Source organism: Scyliorhinus torazame, chromosome 11, assembly GCF_047496885.1.
Source record: "Scyliorhinus torazame isolate Kashiwa2021f chromosome 11, sScyTor2.1, whole genome shotgun sequence".
In the NCBI taxonomy this organism is placed as follows: Eukaryota; Metazoa; Chordata; class Chondrichthyes; order Carcharhiniformes; family Scyliorhinidae; genus Scyliorhinus; species Scyliorhinus torazame.
The window spans coordinates 210,636,058-210,657,728 of NC_092717.1; the positions used below are offsets into that span (position 1 = coordinate 210,636,058).

General features: G+C 45.8%; 1 protein-coding gene across 12 annotated transcripts in view; it reads right to left on the reverse strand.

Annotated features, from left to right (window-relative positions):
* Positions 1 to 21,671, reverse strand: part of adgrb1a (adhesion G protein-coupled receptor B1a) — an 888,347-nt gene that overhangs the window by 458,613 nt on the left and 408,063 nt on the right. For all 12 annotated transcript variants that reach the window (XM_072468272.1, XM_072468276.1, XM_072468275.1 and 9 more), the window contains 3 exons: positions 15,886 to 16,080; positions 15,152 to 15,220; positions 8,828 to 8,936 (listed from right to left, as the gene is read on the reverse strand). In XM_072468272.1, coding sequence (XP_072324373.1) covers positions 8,828 to 8,936; positions 15,152 to 15,220; positions 15,886 to 16,080 — 373 coding nt within the window. The remainder of the gene's footprint in view (positions 1 to 8,827; positions 8,937 to 15,151; positions 15,221 to 15,885; positions 16,081 to 21,671) is intronic.

The following is a 21,671-nucleotide window of genomic DNA, read 5'->3' on the forward strand; positions in this document are numbered from 1 at the left end:
GTCGGGGGGGGGCTCCGCAGGTACAACATTTCTAGTTTGGTGGGGAGAGTGAAAGCTGATCTGGCAAGGTGGGATGGTCTCCCTTTGTCATTGGCGGGTCGGGTACAGGCGGCTAAAATGAACATGTTGCCGCGATTTCTGTTTATTTTCCAATGCCTGCCAATTTTCCTGCCAAAGGCTTTTTTCAGAGAGATTGAGGGAATGATTACTTTGTTCATATGGGAGGGGGGTGGGGGGCGGGGAGGTGGCCAGAGTTAGAAAGGTGCTGCGACAGGGGGAAGGCATGCAGGGGGTTTGTGTCTTCCGAACCTGATGTATTACTACTGGGCGGCAAATGTGGAGAAGGTGCGTAGCTGGGTCAGAGGGGTTAATTCCCAGTGGGTCAGAATGGAGGAGAGTTTGTGCAGGGGGTCGGGATTGAAAGCACTAGCAACAGCGCCGCTCCCGATAGCCCCGGGGAAATACTCAGGGAGTCCGGTAATGATAGCTTCATTGAGAATTTGGAGGCAGTTTCGCCAACACTTCGGGTTGGGGGCAGGGTCAAGGGAAATGCCGATTCAGGGGAACCACAGATTTGAGCCATGGAAGTGGGATGGAAATGTTCGGAAATGGGAGGAGAAGGGGATTAAGACACTAAAAGATTTGTTTCTTTGGGGTCGGTTTGCAGGATTGAAGGAGCTGGAAGCGAAGTATGGGCTGGAGCAGGGGGAAATGTTTAGATACTGTGGTAAACCACTGTTAGTGTATTATATGTATTGTGGTAAACTGTTACTGTACTACATGTATTGTGGTAAACCACTGCCTGATGGCTCCGCCTCCCCTCGGGCTCGGTATAAAGGTGGCTGACCTCCGGTCCTGCCCCAGTTCGGGATCAGTGGCCAGGAGGCTTTCTGTTTAGCTTATTAAAACCACAGTTTCGTTCACTACTCGTCTTGTGTTAATTGATGGCACATCAATTTAATAAGCTAAACTTTTAAGATGAATTTATCACTCAAGCCTAATCGCCTGGAGCTGGACGCACAAGCAGCCGACGCCACTGTGACATTCGAGCACTGGCTGAGCTGCTTCGAAGCTTACCTCGGACCCTCCACCGACGACGTCACCAACTTCCAAAAGCTTCAAATACTCAACGCATGGGTGAGCCCGCAAGTTTTCCTTCTTATCAGAGATGCCCCCTCGTATACGGAGGCGATAATGTTGCTGAAGGGACAGTACGTAAAGGCAGTAAAAAAGGTGTAAGCCAGGCACCTCCTTGCCACGAGGCGACAACGCCCCGGAGAATCACAACCCGAATTCCTGCGTGTCTTGCGGGTACTCGGCCGGAACTGTGATTCCCAGGCGGTATCGGATGTCCAACACACGGAGCTGCTGATCAGGGACGCCTATGTCGCAGGCATTAAATCCAATTACATCCGCCAGCGCTTGCTAGAAGGGGATACACTTGGCCTCCCAGAGACAGTGCAGCTCTCAAACTTGCTGGAAGTGGCTTTCCAGAACATGGAGGCCGACACCTCCGACCACGCAGCACCCTCGTGGACGTCGTGGATGCCGCCATCACCCGACTTGAGTGCAGCACAAGCCTGTGCCACGCAGCAGCCCACCAATGCCGGAAGCCCGAAATGCTACTTTTGCTGCCAGGGTAAGCACCCCAGACAACGCTGCCCTGCATGGAACGCGATTTGCAACGGGTGTGGGAGGAAGGGCCATTTCGCCAATGTCTGCCAGGCCTGACCTGTCCCTAAAGTTCCTAGGCCCAGCAGCGCTGCCTGTTGTCTGTCGGGACCGCCCCCATCTGCCGCGCCATCGAGTCTGCACCGGCTCTTGGAAAGAGCACCCTACCTAAGGTCAACACCTCCACCCTATCCCCACAACCCAGTAACCCCACCCAACACTAAGGGCAATTTTGAACACTAAGAGCAATTTATTATGGCCAATCCACCTAACCTGCACATCTTTGGTCTGTGGGAGGAAACCGGAGCACCCGGAGGAAACCCACGCACACACGGGGAGAACGTGCAGACTCCGCACAGACAGGGACCCAAGCCGGGAATCGATCCCGGGACCCTGGAGCTGTCAAGCAATTGTGCTAACCACCATGCTACCGTGCTGCCCTATTGAAATCTCCCAGTTTGACTCCTTGGACTGGCATTCTTGTTAACATTTCTGTTGCCGAATGGTACTTCCCTTGAATAAATTTGGTGATTTAATCATATCTCATAATAATAATCACTTATTGTCACAAGTAGGCTTCAATGAAGTTACTGTGATAAGCCCCGAGTTGTCACATTCCATCACCTGTTCGGGGAGGCCGGTACAGAAATTGAACTCGCGTTGTTGGCCTTGTTCTGCATTACAAACCAGCTGTTTAGCCCACTGTGCTAATTTGTCTCTTTTGGCCACACTAAATTGCCCCTTAATTGGAAAAAATGAATTGGGTACTCTAAATTTTAGAAAATGGGAAAAAAATGAATAACAATAGTTTTTAATGTGGTAACATGTGCATTTGCGATATTTGATAAAGACTCCCAGATATCTATGCCTACCTTTCCCTGTGCCCACTCTTTGCTCCTACAATTCATTAGCCTTGCAAACCCTCCCACAGCTTGTAGCTGTATACCCAGGATGCGCATCAGAAGTGGAGGCAGCCCCCTGTCTTCCACATCCTGTTGCCTGAGATGCCCTTGGCAGGCATCCTCGAGTAGGCTGGGACCTGGAGGGTCCTGGCATATTCGGTGGCACTGGTGTCAGCCCGCTGCCTCTGAGGTGCGCCTATATCAAACAGGGCTGGTCACTCCCAGGCTCCCCTGGGCAGAAGGTCCGGGCGGTGCTCCTGCAGCTCCTCCAGAAGCCTCTATGTCATTTGGCACTGCCAGTCCTGGAGGCCCTCCATTGCCTGCACCATGGTGTTCAAGCCCTTAGACATGGCCCTCAGGGACTGAGCCATGCTTCAGAGTTTTCCCATCAGGGATCTGGCCTCTAGCCCAGGCTTTCCACTGTGGACACCACCCTTGCAGTGTTGGCTTGGGTGCCACGCATCGCCAGCAACATCTCCCGGGACAGGAGGCTTTGTGACTCCTCCATTCAGCCTTGGCAGTTGCAAGAATGTCGTTGACAACCCATCCTGGTATTTCCAGCTCTGCATTAGCATCTCAAGCAGCTGAGGGATGAATGTGTCCAGAGGCATGGTGCCTGACTGGGGCACAGCTGTGTCCTGGGATCCAGCAGACCTCCAAATGTCCAAACTCTAGGACATTCCTGCATCCACCTGATGTGCATCAGATGCAATGTGGCGCTCACCAGATAGTGACCCAGAGACTGGCCTGCTAAGTTCCCCAGATGTGTATCTCTGTGATGATGGCGATAGTGATGACGCTTCATTTGTGTCGTTCTCCAAGATCTCCTTCCAGGTGCTTTCGAGAGTGGGTGGTGGGGCACTGCTGGTAGATGTGCCAGGCTCTTCGTATGAGGTTCCTGCAAGGCAAGGGACATGGTTATAGTACATGGCCTGGTCAAAGGTTTGGACAAGAATGCGCTCACTTGAGACTGTTCATCTGGATGAAGGTGTAGTGGTTCCTCACTTTCCTGCTGCAGGCAACCTCATTCTCAGCGTAGGCCTGATCCGAATCTTCCCTTGCGAGCTTCATGGCCCTCTCCTCGAATGGAGTCAAGAACCTCAGCTCGGGCTTTCCACCGCGTGCATTCTCTCTCTCTGGTTGTGGGCTATCTTCTCCTGCACAAAAGGGAAGATAAAAGGCTGGTCGCCGGATGGTTCAGAAGTTGAAGATAACTGTGGGCATGAGTAGGAAGGGGTCCTGATGAGGAGTGCCAGAGGGGTTTGAGGATAGTGCTAGGAGGTCGGGTGCTGGGAACCTGTGAGCTGGCAGCTTGTGGGTTCCAGATGGCATTCCGGGGTGACAGGAGGGTGGAATGCCAGGAGAAGACTGGAAACACTTACCCTTGCTGATTATAGTAGGTCATTCATCTTCTTCTGACAATGCACTCTTGTCCTCTTGGTCAGGCTGCTGGCACTGACCAGTGCTGCCTCCATCTCCCAGGCAGAATTCATGACCTTTCTGGAGGGTCTCCTGCCAGCCTAAGGATAGATAGTTGCCCTTCTCTCCTCCACAGCATCCAACCTTCCTGTGAGGGCCCACCCGGCGAACTGTGGAACTGGCTTCCAGACGTCATCCTTCTGGTTTGACTTTGAGCAGCTGCTGTGGAGCTGTTCAAATGCAGCGTCCCTTGATTGAAGTTCTCAGATGACCCCAGGGTGGGCACGGTGTTTTTCATGTGGAGGAAAAAAAATTACAAAGTGGCTCAAGATTGCGATCTGGATCGTGCCACTGGGGCCAGCGGAAATCGCACTGATTTTTCCGCTGAAAATGTCACTTTGCCATTTCTTGGGAAAAATCGGCCCTTCACCTAAAACATTAATGCACATTATAAATAGCTGAGGCCCCAGTCGTAATCCTTGCAGCACTCCCATAGACACGGCCTGCCCTTACTCTTTGCTTACTGTCTGTACACTACAGAGGTGGCGAGCCAATTAGTGCAATTAAAGCTCCATTTCGGGGCCATTTTGTGCCAATGGCGGAATTGTATCATTGTGGTCTTCCGCCATATGTCCAGGCTTCCAACTCCATCGCGGTGGCTTCCTGATGACTCGGTGGCACTTGAACTGTGAGGCTCCATGCCCCAAAGACAGGTCTGCGGAGATGAAAAATGCTGCAGATTTCACCTCGAACCCAATGTTCCCACCAGCTTCAGTTTAACTGGCCACTTCTATGAACGCAACGTAAGAATCCACCATGTTGAGGCAATTGCATGCCCAAATGTCTGCCTTGTCTACATCCACTTCCCTTGGTGGAGTTCTCAGCCTGACATCAGGGTGGACTGTCTGCTTGGGCCTGCAGTACCTCGGAAGGCCACCTGCTGTCCTTGATACGTCGGCAGACAACATGGGCTCAGCGTGAGGATCCTGATCTGCTCCAGAAAATCCGGCCCAAAATATGAACGCAAATCCTTTCGGTAACACAGGTTGCCTATCTGGGCGTGACTAATTCCTGTTGCATAACAGTGAGAAATTTCACTGTGAATTAGTTCACTAATTTTCAAATTTTTTTCAATTGACTATCAACTCCGTTGCACATGCTTTTAATAAATAAATCACTTCACATAAATGTATTTTCGCTGCAGTGATCCTGCTCACTGTTCAGTAAGTGGATAAGAGTGTGCAGCAGGTGAGGAAAGGACTGGGCCCGGCAGGATTAGGTCCCGTGGTCAAATAACCTTTCTGTCTTGACACAGATGAAGAATAGAGAGGATTGAGGGGGTAGTCCAATCGAAGTGTGTACAATGTTAGAAAGATTCAATATGGTGGATACGCAAAAACTACTTCCTCTGGAGAATGAATCAAGAACGAGGCACAATCTTTAAATTAGGGCTAAAAATTTAGGATGGAAATCAGGAAGCACTCCTTCACACAAGGGATGGTGGAAATCTGGAATTCCTTCCCATAAAAGGCTGTGGATGATGCAGCATTTGAGGTTTTCAAGATCGAGATTGACAGACTCGTGCTCAGTCAGAGTATAACGGCAACTAAGGCAGGTGGATGGAGTTTAAGCACAAGTATAGATCACCAATGAATGACTTGGGCGGCACGGTGGCGCAGTGGTTAGCACTGCTGCCTCACAGCACCGAGGACCCAGGTTCGAACCCAGCCCTGGTCACTGGAGTTCACATATTCTCCCCATGTCTGTGTGGGTCTCACCCCCACAGCCCAAAAGATGTGAAGGTAGTTGGATTGACCACGTTAAATTGCCCCTTAATTGGAAAAGAAAAGAATTGGGTACTTTAAATTTAAGAAAAAAAAACAATGAATGATTTGAAAGGCGGTGCAGGATCGAGGGGCTGAATAACCTACTCCTGTTCCTGAGAATTCTATACTGAGGTAGAAGACGGAACCCAGGGATAATTGAACAGTGTCCCGTCATCTTCAGGGTAGTGAAGAACAAGACGTCTGAGGAAAACATTATGTACTTAAACTTTGAAACAAGCTACTGGATTAGGACGAGTGGACAAAGCACATGCTTCACGTTGACTCCCTACACTCTGAATAGTACTTGTTCTATTTGACATTTCATTCAGGGATCAGTGACATTTCTGAAGGAGACATCAAACGAGTGTCAGCCTGCAATGACAGAAACAAATCAGACAAAAAGAAAAATGTATTTTGTGGCCTGGCAGGTCTGATTTTCTGCAAATAATTCAAAGAGACGAAGTAATGGTACACGGGGGTGAGGAATTTTCCACTCCTGACAATTATTATGTTTGCCATTAATAAAGAGAGACAGAAATCAATTTTAAAAATCCCCTCGAGCAAAAATGCATTTCAGAACTCAATTATAGAAAGTGTGCATTTTGCGCACATTCTTATGGAAGCATTGCCTGGAAATGTGACCTTTTTGTTGGGGTTATATTCTCCAGATAGTCTCAATTTATTGTGGTGAACAATTTAAAATTACAGTACTTTGGAATACTTCATTTTCATAACAGAAGCCAGCTGATATAAATACATTGAATTATTCAACACCAGCCATTTACAGGTAATGAGCGTTACATTATTGAATAAAAAATACGGTAAAAAGCATAAATCTCCATAAATAATTATACAGTTATAAAGCTGTTAAAATATGGAAATGCTTCAACTGCAAGTACAGTGATATTTCCCATTCGGGGAAGGCACTTAGCACAGTCTCCCTAATGTTCCCAGCAGGGGTCTGGGGTCTAGGGGCTCTTCCTGTGGCCGGGGGTGAGTGTGCAGAGCAAGGTTTACCAACACAACCGGCTCGCTGAATGACACTCAAGAGAGAAGGCGGGGCGTGTAAGGGTGGGGGGGCCTTGCGGGATTTGTGGGTCCCAGGGTAGAAGCCCTAACGATTGTCGGTTTCTCCTTCTCCAATTCCTCAGATACTAAAATGGATGGTGGTGTCGGTCCTGAAGAGGATGCCCTTGAGATGCTGGTGGCAGCCTAGGCGGCCAGATTCCGGAGAAGGCAGCAGCATTGACACATGCTGGAGGTGGCTACCACACACCCTGCAGACCCAGCCACCCATCAGGCTGGGGAGAAACCCAGAGGGGGAGCACAGCGACGGCCCAAGGTGTGCAGCTGTTGTTGTTTTTTTTGAGGAGATGACCGGCAGCATGTGCCGCAGGTGACGCCTGAAGGACAGATTGGGGTTATACTGAGGCCATGTCTGCCCTCTTTAGCGGACACAAAAATCTACTGGCAGTTATCAAAAAAAGAGCAGCGGAGTGGAGTACTTCCGAAGTCCTGGCGAATATTAGTTCCTCAATCAACACAAAAAAACAGATGCTCATTCATTTTGTTGCTGCTTTTGGGACCTTACCATATGCAAATTGGTTTACAAGTTGCTCTACATCAATGATCTTCCTTCCATCATAAGGTCAGAAGTGCACATGTTCACTGATCATTGCACCATGTTCAGCATCATTCGCGACTCCTCAGACACTGAAGTAGTCCATGTCCAAATGCAACAAGATCTGGATGATATCCAGGCTTTGATGACAAGTGGCAAATAACATACGCACCACACTAGTGCCAGGCAATGATCATCTCCAACAAGAAAGGATGTAACCATCACTCCATGATATTTAAGAGCATTACTGTCACTGGAATTACTGACTACAGCGCCTTGGGGGTTACCATTGACCTGAAATTTTAGCTGGACTAGCCATATGAATACCGTGGCTAAATGAGCAGATCAGGCATTCGGAATCCTGCGGTGAATAATTCACTTCTGACTCCCCTAAGCCTGTCCACAATCTACAAGACGCAAGTCAGGAGTGTAATTGGATAGTCCCAACTTGCCTTGATGAGTGCACCTCCAACAACATTCAAGAAGCTCAACATCAACCAGGAGAAAGCAGCCCGCTTGATTGTCACCCCATCCACAAACATTCACTCCCTCCACCACCGATGCACAGTAGCAGTAGTGTGTGCCATCCATAAGGTGCACTGCAGTAACTCATAAAGGCTCCTTTGTCAGAACCTACAACCACTACCATCTAGGACAAGGACAAGATACCTAGGAACCCCACCACCTGGACGTTCCGCTCCAAGTCACTCACCACCCCGACTTAGAAATATATCGCCGTCGTTCCTTCATTGTCAGTGGATCAAAACCCTGGAACTCACTCCCTAACAGCACTGTGGGTGTATATACACCTCAGGGACAGCAGCTGTTCAAGAAGGAAACTCAGCACCAACTTCTCAAGGACAATTAGGGATGGGTAAAAAATGATGGCCCAGCCAGCAAAGCTCACATTCCTTAAGTGAATAACAGGAAGAGTGCAGTGACTACACAACAAAAGCACTTAATTGGCTGCCATGGCCATCGGGATGTCCTGAGGTTGTGAACGGTGCTATAAAAATGCATTTTCCTTTTCCCTATGTACTTTTTAATACACTTTTTAATCGAAATGCTGAAATTTCAAAAAAATGCAGAGTCCTGAAAATCTACGTAGATTTAATTGATGAATTTTTGCAGAGGACGAATGACTGCTGGCCTCACTCAAAGAGCACAGGACATGAACGTGAATAAAGGTAATGTGACACTCATCAATTCTGCATCAGGCCTAGACGCTCTCGTGATTGACAACCTGGCTTGGCCTTTATTGTCAGATATCCCCACCACAGTAAGAGACAGTGATGCTGGGGATCAGTGACATGAAGTGGAAAGTTATTACCAATTTGGGGCAACATATCGCAAAGACATTTTTAGAAATGAAAGAAATCTCGGCACACCTAGATTTTCTGTAACGAGGTAGGAATCCCTGAAGTCACTCAGTCGAAAGCCAATAGCGTCAATAAAATTCTCCACGGTTTGCATCACTTCCTTTGCATTTGGCCCAGTCTGCAAGATGAAATGAAACATTATCTGAATATAGAAGTCACAGACTCAAAGCATAATATTTCAAGAGGCAACACATTTTTAAAAGTTGCTCATTTAATTGACAACTCATGTCCATTTGGAGGCACAGAATGGAAGCTCTCATCTCCAGCTGCATTATCCATAGCAATGCCATGACCCTTTTCCCTCCTCTGCCATTATGCTTCCTCCCTTCTGCGTAGGTCTGCTTCCATCATATTGCTTGAGGTTTTCCTATAGCTCACTCAAGATGTCAAATCAAGTTTCTTGTGGAAGGCACCACTTCCAGTCCTATTCCGTTCTCAACACAAAGTCCACTTTAGAAACGCTGAATGCATCTGATTTTTCTTCTTTCTGGGATAACTTGTGGCATTCCTTCAACTGCCCTGTTGAGCATCAGCTCATTCAGTAGAAAAAAGGCAGGGACCATTTCGGACAAAATGGAACATCATTCCAAGTGGTGCATGACATTGGGCGAGTAGCAGAGGTGGGCATGCTGTCACAATGTTGCTTTTTCACTTTTTCCTCCTTCCTCCCCATAATTAGCAACCATGCTTTCCATCATCTGAGCCTCGCACTCTGGATTTCTGTGCACTCTTACACTTTTGTCCCTTAAAACCAATAGGATGACATATTCTTTGCCACCAGCCAGAATCAGATTTGAGGCTCAACCAGTAGAACAAAGAACAAAGAAAAATTACAGCACAGGAACAGGCCCTTCGGCCCTCCAAGCCTGCACCGATCCAGATCCTCTATCTAAAACTGTCGCCTATTTTCTAAGGATCTGTATCCCTCTGCTCCCTGCCCATTCATGTATCTGTCTAGATACATCTTAAATGACACTATCGTGCCCACCTCTACCACCTCCGCCGGAAATTTGTTCCAGGCACCCACCACCCTCTGCGTAAAGAACTTTCCACGCATATCTCCCTTAAACTTTTCCCCTCTCACCTTGAACTCGTGACCCCTAGTAATTGAGTCCCCCATTCTGGGAAAAAGCTTCTTGCTATCCACCCTGTCTATACCTCTCATGATTTTGTAGACCTCAATGAGGTCCCCCCGCAACCTCTGTCTTTCTAATGAAAATAATCCTAATCTACTCAACCTCTCTTCATAGCTAATGCCCTCCATACCAGGCAACATCCTGGTGAACCTCCTCTGTACCTTCTCCAAAGCATCCACATCCTTTTGGTAATGTGGCGACCAGAACTGTACGCAGTATTCCAAATGTAATACTGCATACAGTAGCTTTGTAAATTTTCCTCATCTCATAATACTTTCTCTTGGCCTTCACCTACCCAGCTCTCCTCGCACATTTCACTGCCCACTGCCACCCCTCTTGAAAATGCTGACTCATCCTGGAGTAAAATTCCAAGGCATCAGTTCTTCAGTACCTGACCAAAATAATCATCCTTCAAGGCTGAGCTTAGGCAATGAATGTTGAGTTTGTTGATTCAACTGCAGGGGCACCACAGCTGATGCTTAACCATTTTCTCACACAGACACTTTGTGGCAGGAACAGTAATCAAGCCAGAGGCAAAATCAATATTCCTCTACCTATCCCAGGGAGGCTGATGTCAAAAGTATTCTGCATGGGCATACAAGACCAACAAAAAATCAAACTGAACTTGAGTGCTATGTCACCCTGGGTTTGGTCACTTACGGAAATAGTGTAGGTTCAAAATTAAGATACATATCCAAGAAGCATCAGGAGAAAATTAGAAGTTTAAAGGATTGATATCAGTGACAGGAGAAAGCAGAAACAACTTGGATGTATTTAAAATTAAATTATCCAGTAAGTGCCACCTACATCTTGTGAACAAACAAAATAACTCAACATTAATCTGAAAGGTTCTGTGTCATTTTGCATTCCTGGGAAAATGGCCACCGTGGTCTTTACTTTTTGTTCTCACTTTTGTTAATGCTTTCTTTGGATGAAGCTGTCTCAGCTAGTTGCTACCCTTACTTGATTCGTTACCAGGCAACGCACTAAATGGTGATTACAGAACATATACAGTAGAAAATCTCATTACTACCGTTCTCACTTTGAATCACCTCAACCATGATAGTAACCATAGCAGCAGAATCCTTGGCTAGGTATATTCAGATACTTGACAACTGTTAGCATGTTTCTTCCTTTTGCACTTGATACCCAATGAAGTTCAATGGTAGAAGCCCCCGCACTTTAACCACCTAGTTCCCACAAAAACAGATTAAAGCATTGTTTGTTGACGCTTAGGCTTTGCTAGGTACGTTACACTTGAGAGGCCACTGCTTCTAAAAACACAAATGGCTTCAATTGAACCTGAATTTAAATTCAAATCATGTTTTAAATAGTAGGCATTATCATCACCATTTCTTTAAAATACCTCGCCTGTAATTTTTACTTTGTTGTCTAGGTCCGAAAGTGCCTCAAAATCCATGTGCAGGTGCAGCTGAGTGGAAATGTCTTCTCCGTTCCAGTCAAGTAACTAAAGTCAGGATAGGGCGATCTATTTGACATATTCTGAGTAGACAGACATGCCAATGTGGTTGCACTTTGAAAGCCTGATGTGATGACATAAGGCGATGGGATTCCGCACAATTGCTTGGTAATGCAGTGGGTGAGATTCGCCAAGCTGATCAACACCCTTTATAAAGGAGAAGTAATCAGAAAAATTGGCAAGGATTAATTTGATCATGGGTCACAACCCCTTTTGGGAGAGTATCCGTGTCCTCAATTTTGTCGCAACAATTATCTGGGGAAAGGATTTCTTCCATCATCCAGATTACAGTACGGATAGCAGTTGAGGACCACAGGAATTGCAGTGGGGGACTGGTTCCACTGGTCCCGCTTGCTTGTAACATCAGGGACATGTGGGACAGCTGGAAAATCGTGGCTGCTCTTCAGGTTAGTAGGGGTCCGCTCTTGCCAGATCCTACCTAATATTCCTCCCAAACAACAAACTGGTTACAACACAGAGGAGGTCATTCAGCCCTTCATGTCCGGGCTGACACTGGGCAAGAGCACCTCACCTAGTCCCACACATGCCATCACCCCCTACTTTCACAGTAGCATACTTTAAAAAACTTTTTTTGCAGACAATGATACAATTCCCTTTTGAAAGCTACAATTTAATCTGCCTCCTCTACCAAACACTCAGGCAGTGAAATCAAGATCCTAAACATTCATTGTACCAAAGGCCTTTGACAAGGTCCCTCATGGTAGACTAGGTGAAGTCACACGGGATCAGGGGTGAGCTAGCAAGGTGGATACAGAACTGGCTAGGTCATAGAAGGCAGAGGGTAACAATGGAAGGATGCTTTTCTAATTGGAGGGCTGTGACCAGTGGTGTTCCGCAGGGATCAGTGCTGGGACCTTTGCTGTTTGTAGTATATATAAATAATTTGGAGGAAAATGTAACTGGTCTGATTAGTAAGTTTGCAGACGACACAAAGGTTAGTGGAATTGCGGATAGCGATGAGGACTGTCAGAGGATACAGCAGGATTTAGATTGTTTGGAGACTTGGGCGGAGAGATGGCAGATGGAGTTTAATCCGGACAAATGTGAGGTAATGCATTTTGGAAGGTCTAATGCAGGTAGGGAATATAGAGTGAATGGTAGAACCCTCAAGAGTATTGAAAGTCAGAGAGATCTAGGTGTACAGGTCCACAGGTCACTGAAAGGGGCAACACAGGTGGAGAAGGTAGTCAAGAAGGCATACGGCATGCTTGCCTTCATTGGCCGGGGCATTGAGTATAACAATTGGCAAGTCATGTTGCAGCTGTATAGAACCTTAGTTAGGCCACACTTGGAGTATACTGTTCAATTATGGTCGCCACAGTACCAGAAGGATCTGAAGGCTTTAGAGAGGGTGCAGAAGAGATTTACCAGAATGTTGCCTGATATGGAGGGCATTAGCTATGAGGAGCGGTTGAATAAACTCGGTTTGTTCTCACTGGAACGACGGAGGTTGAGTAGCGACCTGATAGAGGTCTACAAAATTATGAGGGGCATAGACAGAGTGGCTAGTCAGAGGCTTTTCCCTAGGGTAGAGGGGTCAATTACTAGGGGGCATAGGTTTAAGGTGAGAGGGGCAAGGTTTAGAGTAGATGTACGAGGCAATTTTTTTTACACAGAGGGTAGTGGGTGCCTGGAACTCGCTACCGGAGGAGGTGGTGGAAGCAGGGACGATAGTGACATATCAGGGGCATCTTGACAAATACATGAATAGGATGGGAATAGAGGGATATGGACCCAGGAAGTGTAGAAGATTGTAGTTTAGTCGGGCAGCATGGTCGGCACGGGCTTGGAGGGCCGAAGGGCCTGTTCCTGTGCTGTACAATTCTTTGTTCTTTGTTCTTTGTAAAGACTTTGTCCTTATTTTACCTTTCGTTTTTTTGCCATTCACCGTAAACCAGTATCCTCTGGTTCTTCACCCTTCCTCCAATTGGAACAGTTCCTTTCCTACTCTGGCTGGACCATATCATGATTCTGAAAATCTCTATCAAACCTCCTCTGATCCTTCTCTTCTCCAAGGCAAACTGACCTGGATTCTCCAATCTATCCATGTAACTAACTGAAGTTACTCATTCCTGGAATCATACTTGGTTATCTTTCCTGCACCTTCTCCAATGCCTTCACAACTTTCCAAATATATTGAGCCTAGAAATGGACACAATATAAAGGCAAGGCCAACTGAGGTGTTTCCCTTCCATTCGGCAGAATCTTCTGTTGGAGGTCAGGCCCTGATCCCCATGGTGCATCAGTATCTCCTGCATGTGGGATCAGAGGCCAGTTAACAGGTCACCTCTGGGAGTCCTGCCTAATTAGAAATTAAGGATGGATTGCTCATGTGGGAGGGTCAAGCACAATGTCCAAAGTGGCCGGCAACTGGCAGCTCATCTGAGAGAGGTGGACACTGCTGTTGGAGGTGAGGCTCCATGAGGGCACCTGAAGGTGAAGGCAGTTTCTGAGGGGTTTGAAGATGCATGGAAGTAATTGTGGCTACATTGTCATCATTGTGGTGGGGATATACTTTCACATTATGACCTATGACTACAGCTCTCCCTCTGACTCCAGGATTGGGGATATTTAAAGGAGGTCTGGCTGCCCTCTTCCAGTCTGTCACCGGGAGCCCACTTCCAGTTACCTGTGGGTCTTTGGCGTCAGCAGTGATTGGTGGGAAGGGAAGCATCCATAAATGGGAAGACCCCACTGACATCATCAATTTCCCCCCAAGCAGGGGCTTAATTGATCCTAACTACCAGGCAAGTAGCCAGTGCAGTTCAATCTCTGCCCCCAGAAAACTCTCTGAGAGGTGGGAATGAGTTGGGGAACCATCGATGCAAGAATCTTGACTGTTGCTCATCATCCCATCTCCAATCCAACCCATCCCTGTGGGACCAGGAAGGTTCTGTCCTTTTAGGGTCAGGCCCGAAGGAAGTTTGGTGCCTTTTTATCTCCAGCATTCAGGTTATTTAAGCTCTGATTTGAATTCAAACATACTGTAAAATTCAAATTTGGCTTTTTTTTTACCCCTTCTTAATTTTATCAAGTATTTATATTTTGACGAAATTCAAAAGGGACAAAATTTCCAGTATTGACCAGTTACTGCAAAATTCCATATGTGTGTCGCGTTATGTTTATGATTCTGAAGAAAGAAGGATGTAGACAAAAAAGAAGGGGGGGGAATAAAGATAGGAAAGCAAGAACAATCTTGAATTTAACAGCATCTCATCACATCTCTCAGGACTTCCCAAAGTACTTCATATTCAACAAATGTATCTTGAAGTGCAGTCAGCGTTAAGTAGACAAACAATAAATAATGAACATTAAAAAGCTCTCCGATGGCCAGGTATTTATGAGAAGCAATCCATTCTGCATTGCACACATCATGCTTTCTTCCATCTCTCAAACAGTTTTCAAAAATTGGGTGAGACAAAATATTGATTAGGCAAAGGTCAATCGGCCCAGAATAATTTGTCAGATTTTTCTCTTACCCTCAACGATGTTTGTGTTACAATTAAGTCAGAGAAATCCATTTCTGCTTTTCAACATTAGATCCATCGCTGTAACGCATACAACCTAATTACACAATGGGTTCCAATGTAAGAACCATCAGAGGATTGACTCTCATTCAGCTCATTGAAAAACAGGTGATTACTTTAATTTGGCATTTTTTGATTTGAAATTGCCCATTTTGTGCTTGATTCTTACCAGCTGAGCTTCTTTCCATCTTGGTCGATTTTCTTCTGATAACAAATTGCTCACTATCTGAACAAAATTCTGCAACGTAAATGAGGAATGTGAGATTACTGATAGAAGAGTAGCTCTTAAAAAAAATACACATTTGCTGGAATCATTACTTTGTTCCACAAAGTGCTAATCATTAGTGCACCATCAGAATCCAGCCTTCAAATGTCAAGGTGGATGTGCTGTAAAAAAATGTCTTCAAGTGTGCTTCAATTATGTCCCTGAAGCACTGCCTCACAAGTGCTGTACCCGAACAATCAATGTGACATTACTGTTCAACACACAGACTTCAACCTTGTGGGTTTGCCTGAGTGAAATAGCCAATTAAATGCTCACTAAATTCCAATTTGGGGCTGTTTTCTACTGTCCCGTGCCCATGAGGTACCAAGCAAAACTCACACACGACTTCACTGTACTGGAGAGCAATTCTATACACATTCACTACAACAGTAAATTAGATATCCTCAGTTCTTGGCACAAAAGTCTCCTTAGATTACAAAACAGTTAAAGTGAGTCAAAAGTTGGGAATATATTTGAACCTGCTGTACCTCAGCTCTGTAACTTCGCCAGAGGTGTGACAGTAACTATTTTCTCACAAATGTGCTTTGAAACACATTTATATTCGATTAATGTAGGTACAGAGTTGGGTTATATATGCAATAGGCGGAATATGGGATTAACTATCACATTTCACTAACCTGAATATCTCCAGAGACAGGAGTGTAATAGGTTCTGCGGAAGATTTCTGTCATGTTCTTCAAAATGTCAATTAAGGCTAGGATGTCTCCACTGTAGCTGGTCCCTCCCTCGGACGTGTCTGCCAGCTTTCTTATGATCGCTGACACACCTTCCCCTGTTAATCCTCGCTGAGCTTTAGACAGGTGCTCTCTTGTCTGGAAGTTAAAGGAACATTCTGTGAATGTATAAGACCAGTGAAGATGTGCAAAATCTTCAAAGTATAAATTGATTTCATGCGCAACATATCCTTTTGCACTGTTCTTGATGGAATTGATAAAGTATGTTATGCAGCTAATATCCATGAAAATGTGGGAAGTATATAAAAGATCATGAACCTGAAATGTTAACTCTGTTTCTCTCTCCAATGATGCTCCCTGGTCTGCTGAGCATGTCCAGCATTTTCTGCATTTATTTCAGATTTCCAGCAGTAGCCACAGCAGGATTTTACTTTGGTATTATATGTCAACCTGATCACATGGGCAGTTAATGATGGAAGTAAAGGTATGGCCTCAGCTTGAGTATTTTATACTTGCGATGTTGCGCAGGGTTTTTCGGCCCTTCCCGCTTGCGGAATCCTCCGGTCCCGCTAAAGGCGATTTCCCCCCTTCCTCCCCCCACCGACTTCCCACGGCGGGTTCCCCGATAGCAGGACGGGTAAGCCACACAAAATACTGGAAATATCGGCGGAGCTGGAAAATCCCACCAGCGGGCAAGGGTGAGTTGCCTCTGCCCGCTGGAAAACATGCCCCGGTGTGCTGGTGAGGGGAGGGGGGGGGGGGGGGTCTGAAAAATCCTACCCATTCACCTTCATTTTGAAATGATTTAATTAGGTAATGCTGTTTCCCTCTAATCTTTTCTCATTTCATGAAACACAAATACTGCCTTATCATGTTATTAAAATACAATGTATGTGCAACATTATGAATTTAATCTATGCTGCTATGGGTTACACATGCTAGATGAACAGATATATTAAGAACAAACACACAAATCAAATATCTCACAATTGAGCCTCCAAGCCTTGCATTGTTAGTTGGTTTCAATCTAACCAACCATTTCATTTGAAGGACGATACTTGTGTTGTACTTAAAATCTTGCACTCCATATGCTTATATGAAGTACTTCAATTTTAATTGTCATCCAAAACATTGTATTCCTAATTATACAACTGCCACCTGGAATACACTCACAAAATGTCTTCACCTTTCTACCTCTCTCCCTGTATGTTTTATTTTTCAGCAGAATAAACATGGAGTGTATCATCATCCCCTAATAACAGCACTTATTCAGGTAAGGTTTTATGTACTTAAATGCTCAAGTATTATTTTCCAACTTGTAATGAACTAGTTGGTTACCAAAACCTTTGGCTTTCTGATGGAAATAAAGTACAAGTTTGATTTCTGAAACTAATTGAAATAAGTTTGCAGTAAGGTTATTGCATGGAGAAGCACTTATTATTCTGTTTAAACTCAGACCATTGGGTTTAACTGCACCGTGGACTGCTATAACATTGCACATTAAATGGCTGTCATTTTTAACAATACCATGTTTATGGAATTGAAAATAAATTAATTTCTGCACATTGAAGGAACTAAACACCGAGGGTAAGAAATTGGGCTCAGTAAAATCAGAGAAATGCACCTGCTTTTTTGAGCACTGCAAGTCCCCTAATAGCTGCAAAATGGCATCTGTGGCATGTGCATAGTTGAATTCAGCTGGAAATACGCAGTCCGGGCATGCCATAACGTCAATTAGCATGCAACTCTGATTTGACGACAGCTGCCATTTTGGAAATGAATGTTCCAGCTGACGCTCTGTTGTAATGTAGAACAAGACCAACAGCGCGGATTCAATTCCCGTGCCAGCCACCCCGAACAGACGTCGGAATGTGGCGACGAAGGGCTTTTCACAGTAACTTCATTGAAGTTTACTTGTGATAATAACCGATTATTATTATTGAGTCGTTGCAAGTATCTCCAGCTTCAGTCTTGAAGAAGCCAGATGGATAATGGTTCATTGCCACAGTCAGCTTCACAGACACTGACAATGCAGTTCTTGTCCTGAACACGCATTCAGCATTCAGCAGCAGGAAGGATTCTGCCATCAGTAAAGGGACCGTCAACTCTGTACATGTTGGTTGCTCATTTATTCCTATTGGCTATTGGTCTATTTTTTTCCATGGTTTTGGTGTTTGAAATGTTTACAAGGACTGGTGTGGTAGATGTTGAAGAACCTTTTGCTGACGAGAATGCTTTTGCATGAAGCAGGCAGCACTACTGCGTCACAGCATCAGAGACCTGGGTTTGATTCCGATCTCGAGTGTATGTCTGTGTGGATTATCATAGATTATCATAGAATTTATAGTGCAGAAGGAGGCCATTCGGCCCATCGGGTCTGCACCGGCTCTTAGAAAGAGCACCCTACCCAAGGTCAACACCTCTACCCTATCCCTATAACACAGTAACCCCACCCAACACTCAGGGCAATTTTGGACACAAAGGGCAATTTATCATGGCCAATCCACCTAATGTGCACATCTTTGGACTGTGGGAGGAAACCGTAGCACCCGGAGGAAACCCACGCACACACGGGGAGGATGTGCAGACTCCGCACAGAGAGTGACCCAAGCCGGAATCGAACCTGGGATCCTAGAGCTGTGAAGCAATTGTGCTATCCACAATGCTGCCGTGCTGCCCGTAGCATTGGAGTTTGCACATTCTTCCTGTGTCTGTGTGGGTTTCCTCCGGGGGTCTCAGTTTACTCCCACAGTCCAGAGATGTGCAGGTTAGGTGGATTGGCTATGCTAAATTGCCCCCAGGTGGAGTAACGGAGATTTGGTGGGGATTGGGCCTAAGTAGGGTGTTCTTTCAGAGGGTTGGTGCAGACTCTGGGGGCTGAATGGCCTCCTCCTACACTGCTGGGATTCTATGCTTCTATGATTTGCTCCTGGACCTGGGTGTCCTCAAAGGCCTTCCTCTTGGAATAAAGTACAGAATAGACTGAGAAAGTGAGTAGAGGTTATGAAGAGCAGGACAATCTCCTCAAAGAGGGAGGAGGGGAGAAGGGTTCTCAGGATGAGGCTATCTATGCCACAGTGTTAAGGGAGCAATTCTTTTATGTAAACAGCAGTGAGGAACAGATGTCTCCACTTCACTTAGGAAGCTTTAACTGAAATCTGTTAATTGTCACAGCTATAAATGGAACCTCAGAGCAGGACAAGAACTGCATTGTCAGTGTCTGTGAAGCTGACTGTGGCAATGAACCATTATCCATCTGGCTTCTTCAAGACTGAAGCTGGAGATACTTGCAACGACTCATAATAATAATAATCGGTTATTATCACAAGTAAATTTCAATGAAGTTACTGTGAAAAGCCCTTAGTCGCCACATTCCGACGTCTGTTCGGGGTGGCTGGCACGGGAATTGAACCCGCGCTGTTGGTCTTGTTCTACATTACAAGCCAGCTGTTTAGCCCACTGTGCTAAATCAGCCCCGAACTTATTGTCACAAGTAGGCGTCAGTGAAGTTACTGTGAAGTGCCCCTAGTCGCTACATTCCGGAGCCTGTTCGGGGAGGCTGATACGGGAATTGAACTTGTGCTGCTGTCTTATTCTGCATTAGAAGCCAGCTGTGCAGCCCACTGTGCTAAACCAGCCACTGTGTTAAACTCATTGATTGGTATCAACCCATGCATAAAAAAACCTTGTGGGCTCTCTATTCAAAGAGATGTTACTTAATTGCCTCTTGCCAGAGACAAATATGTGGAGAAAAAATAAGAATGTATTTGGTGTGTAGACTTCCCATGATACAGGGTACCACTGATTGCACCCCCAATGCTTTGAAGGCATCTCATGCCAAGTTTGCCATGTGCCATACTCAAAAGGGATTCAATTCGATCAGCTTCCAGCTTGTGCGTGACCTCAATGCTAGCTGGACTGTATTAGGCTATTGGACCAGACCCCAGCATACGTTGGGCGTGTCATGGAAGTGTCCCTTTAAGAAATATTTTTGTCTTATCACATGGCTTCAGTGATGTCATTGTTGGGTGGTGCTGGGCTGTGACTCTGCGTTTTACTTTCACTTTGAGTTTGACCTGGTTTTGTATTGCACAGGTTGGAAAGAAGTGTCTCTCTATCTTTAGTTTAAAAGTTGTTTCCAGATTACTTGATTACTTAAACGTTATAACTGTTTTCTGGAAGGAATTCAAACCTGCTGTTTTGGAAAGGAAGCAGGTGTATCCATACCAAGTCTTAAAGATAGTAAGAGTGCCGTGTATTGGGCCACACCTTTGAAAAGGGGTTTCTGGTTTATGAGATCTTGTTATTAAATTGGAACAGTTAAAGGGGGAAATTTATTAAGGGTGATACATAGATTACTGTAGCTGTGTGGGGTATTTTTGTTTGTAGTTGATAAAAATGCTCACTGTGTGTGTTTATAAAGATGTTAACTAAATTCGTAGAATAAAGCTTGTTTTTGATTAAAAGTGCTGACGGCCTCTGTTGAATAACACCTGAAAGGCAGGCCCTTATGCTCATCATAACCAAAATCGATAAACAGTTGTAGGTCAGGCGAACTGCATGATATACATTGGAGTTTTCTAAACCCCGGCACATAACAGGTGTTAGAACGCCGGACAAGAACCCCAAACAAACTGAGCAAAGGATATCTTTTATGTTAAAACAAAGTTTAATTTAAACAGAATTAACCATATTAACATGAAAGAAATAGCTTTACAATTATCAGTAAAACAACTCTTAAACCCAAGGAAAAGCATAAACTTATTGGGCGAAATTTACCGGCCATGTTCTGCCAGAATCGACAGGATGCGGCCGGTAGATCCTGCGAGAGGCCTCTACCGAGTTTCCCAATGGTCGCTACGCATCTCGAGATCTAACAAAATCTCGTGAGACGTCAAGATGTGGATTCCGCCCAGAATGGGTGGGACCTAGACTTGCAGAGGTAAACTCTGCCAATACTAGTACTAACTGGTTCCTGGGATTTACCGGCCTCATCGAGGAGAACCCAGCCGGGCACTGTTTAGCACTGGTCCACACAAATGGTGACCAGGTGGAATCGCACTTGGGCAGGTCTCACAGGCAATTGGAGGCCCGTAGTGGCTGGTTTCTGAGCAGGCTGACACCCTGGAACTGCTGATGCCACCTGGGCAGCTTGGCAGTGCTGCCCGGGTGCCACTCTGGCACTGCCAGGCTTCCCAGGTTGCACTGCCAGGGTGCCAGGATGGCAATGCCAAGGTGCCCAGGTGGCACTTTGCCCACACTGAGATCAGGCCTGGGGGTGCCCTGCCTGTATGAGGTGGGAGGATTCAAGGACACCCCAGCAGCTGGGTTGGGGAGTTGGTGGGGTCTGGGGTTTGCGTTGGGTGGTTGGGAGATCGAAGCACCATTTTTCTCTTCAAGCACTGACGAGTGGACATCCGCAGTGCAGGAAATGCAACTGAGTGCAGTCTCAGTGGGGTATTCCCCACTGTAGAACGGAAAAATAACAGTGCCGTAAGATAACATGGTCGTTTCCGGCGCTTTAATCATGCCCAGAACGAAACATGTTTTCTTTTGTTAGATGCGCCGATTGTCACCTCACTTCATATAGGCAAGGCTGCTGCTGCTAACTCAAATTGAGCAACTCCATACAGTTCAAATGCTACTTATAAATAAAGTTAGCAAATAGATTACTTGCGTCTTTGTATCGAGACGTTTTGAGAGAGAGACCCTTTCAAGAGCAGAACCAG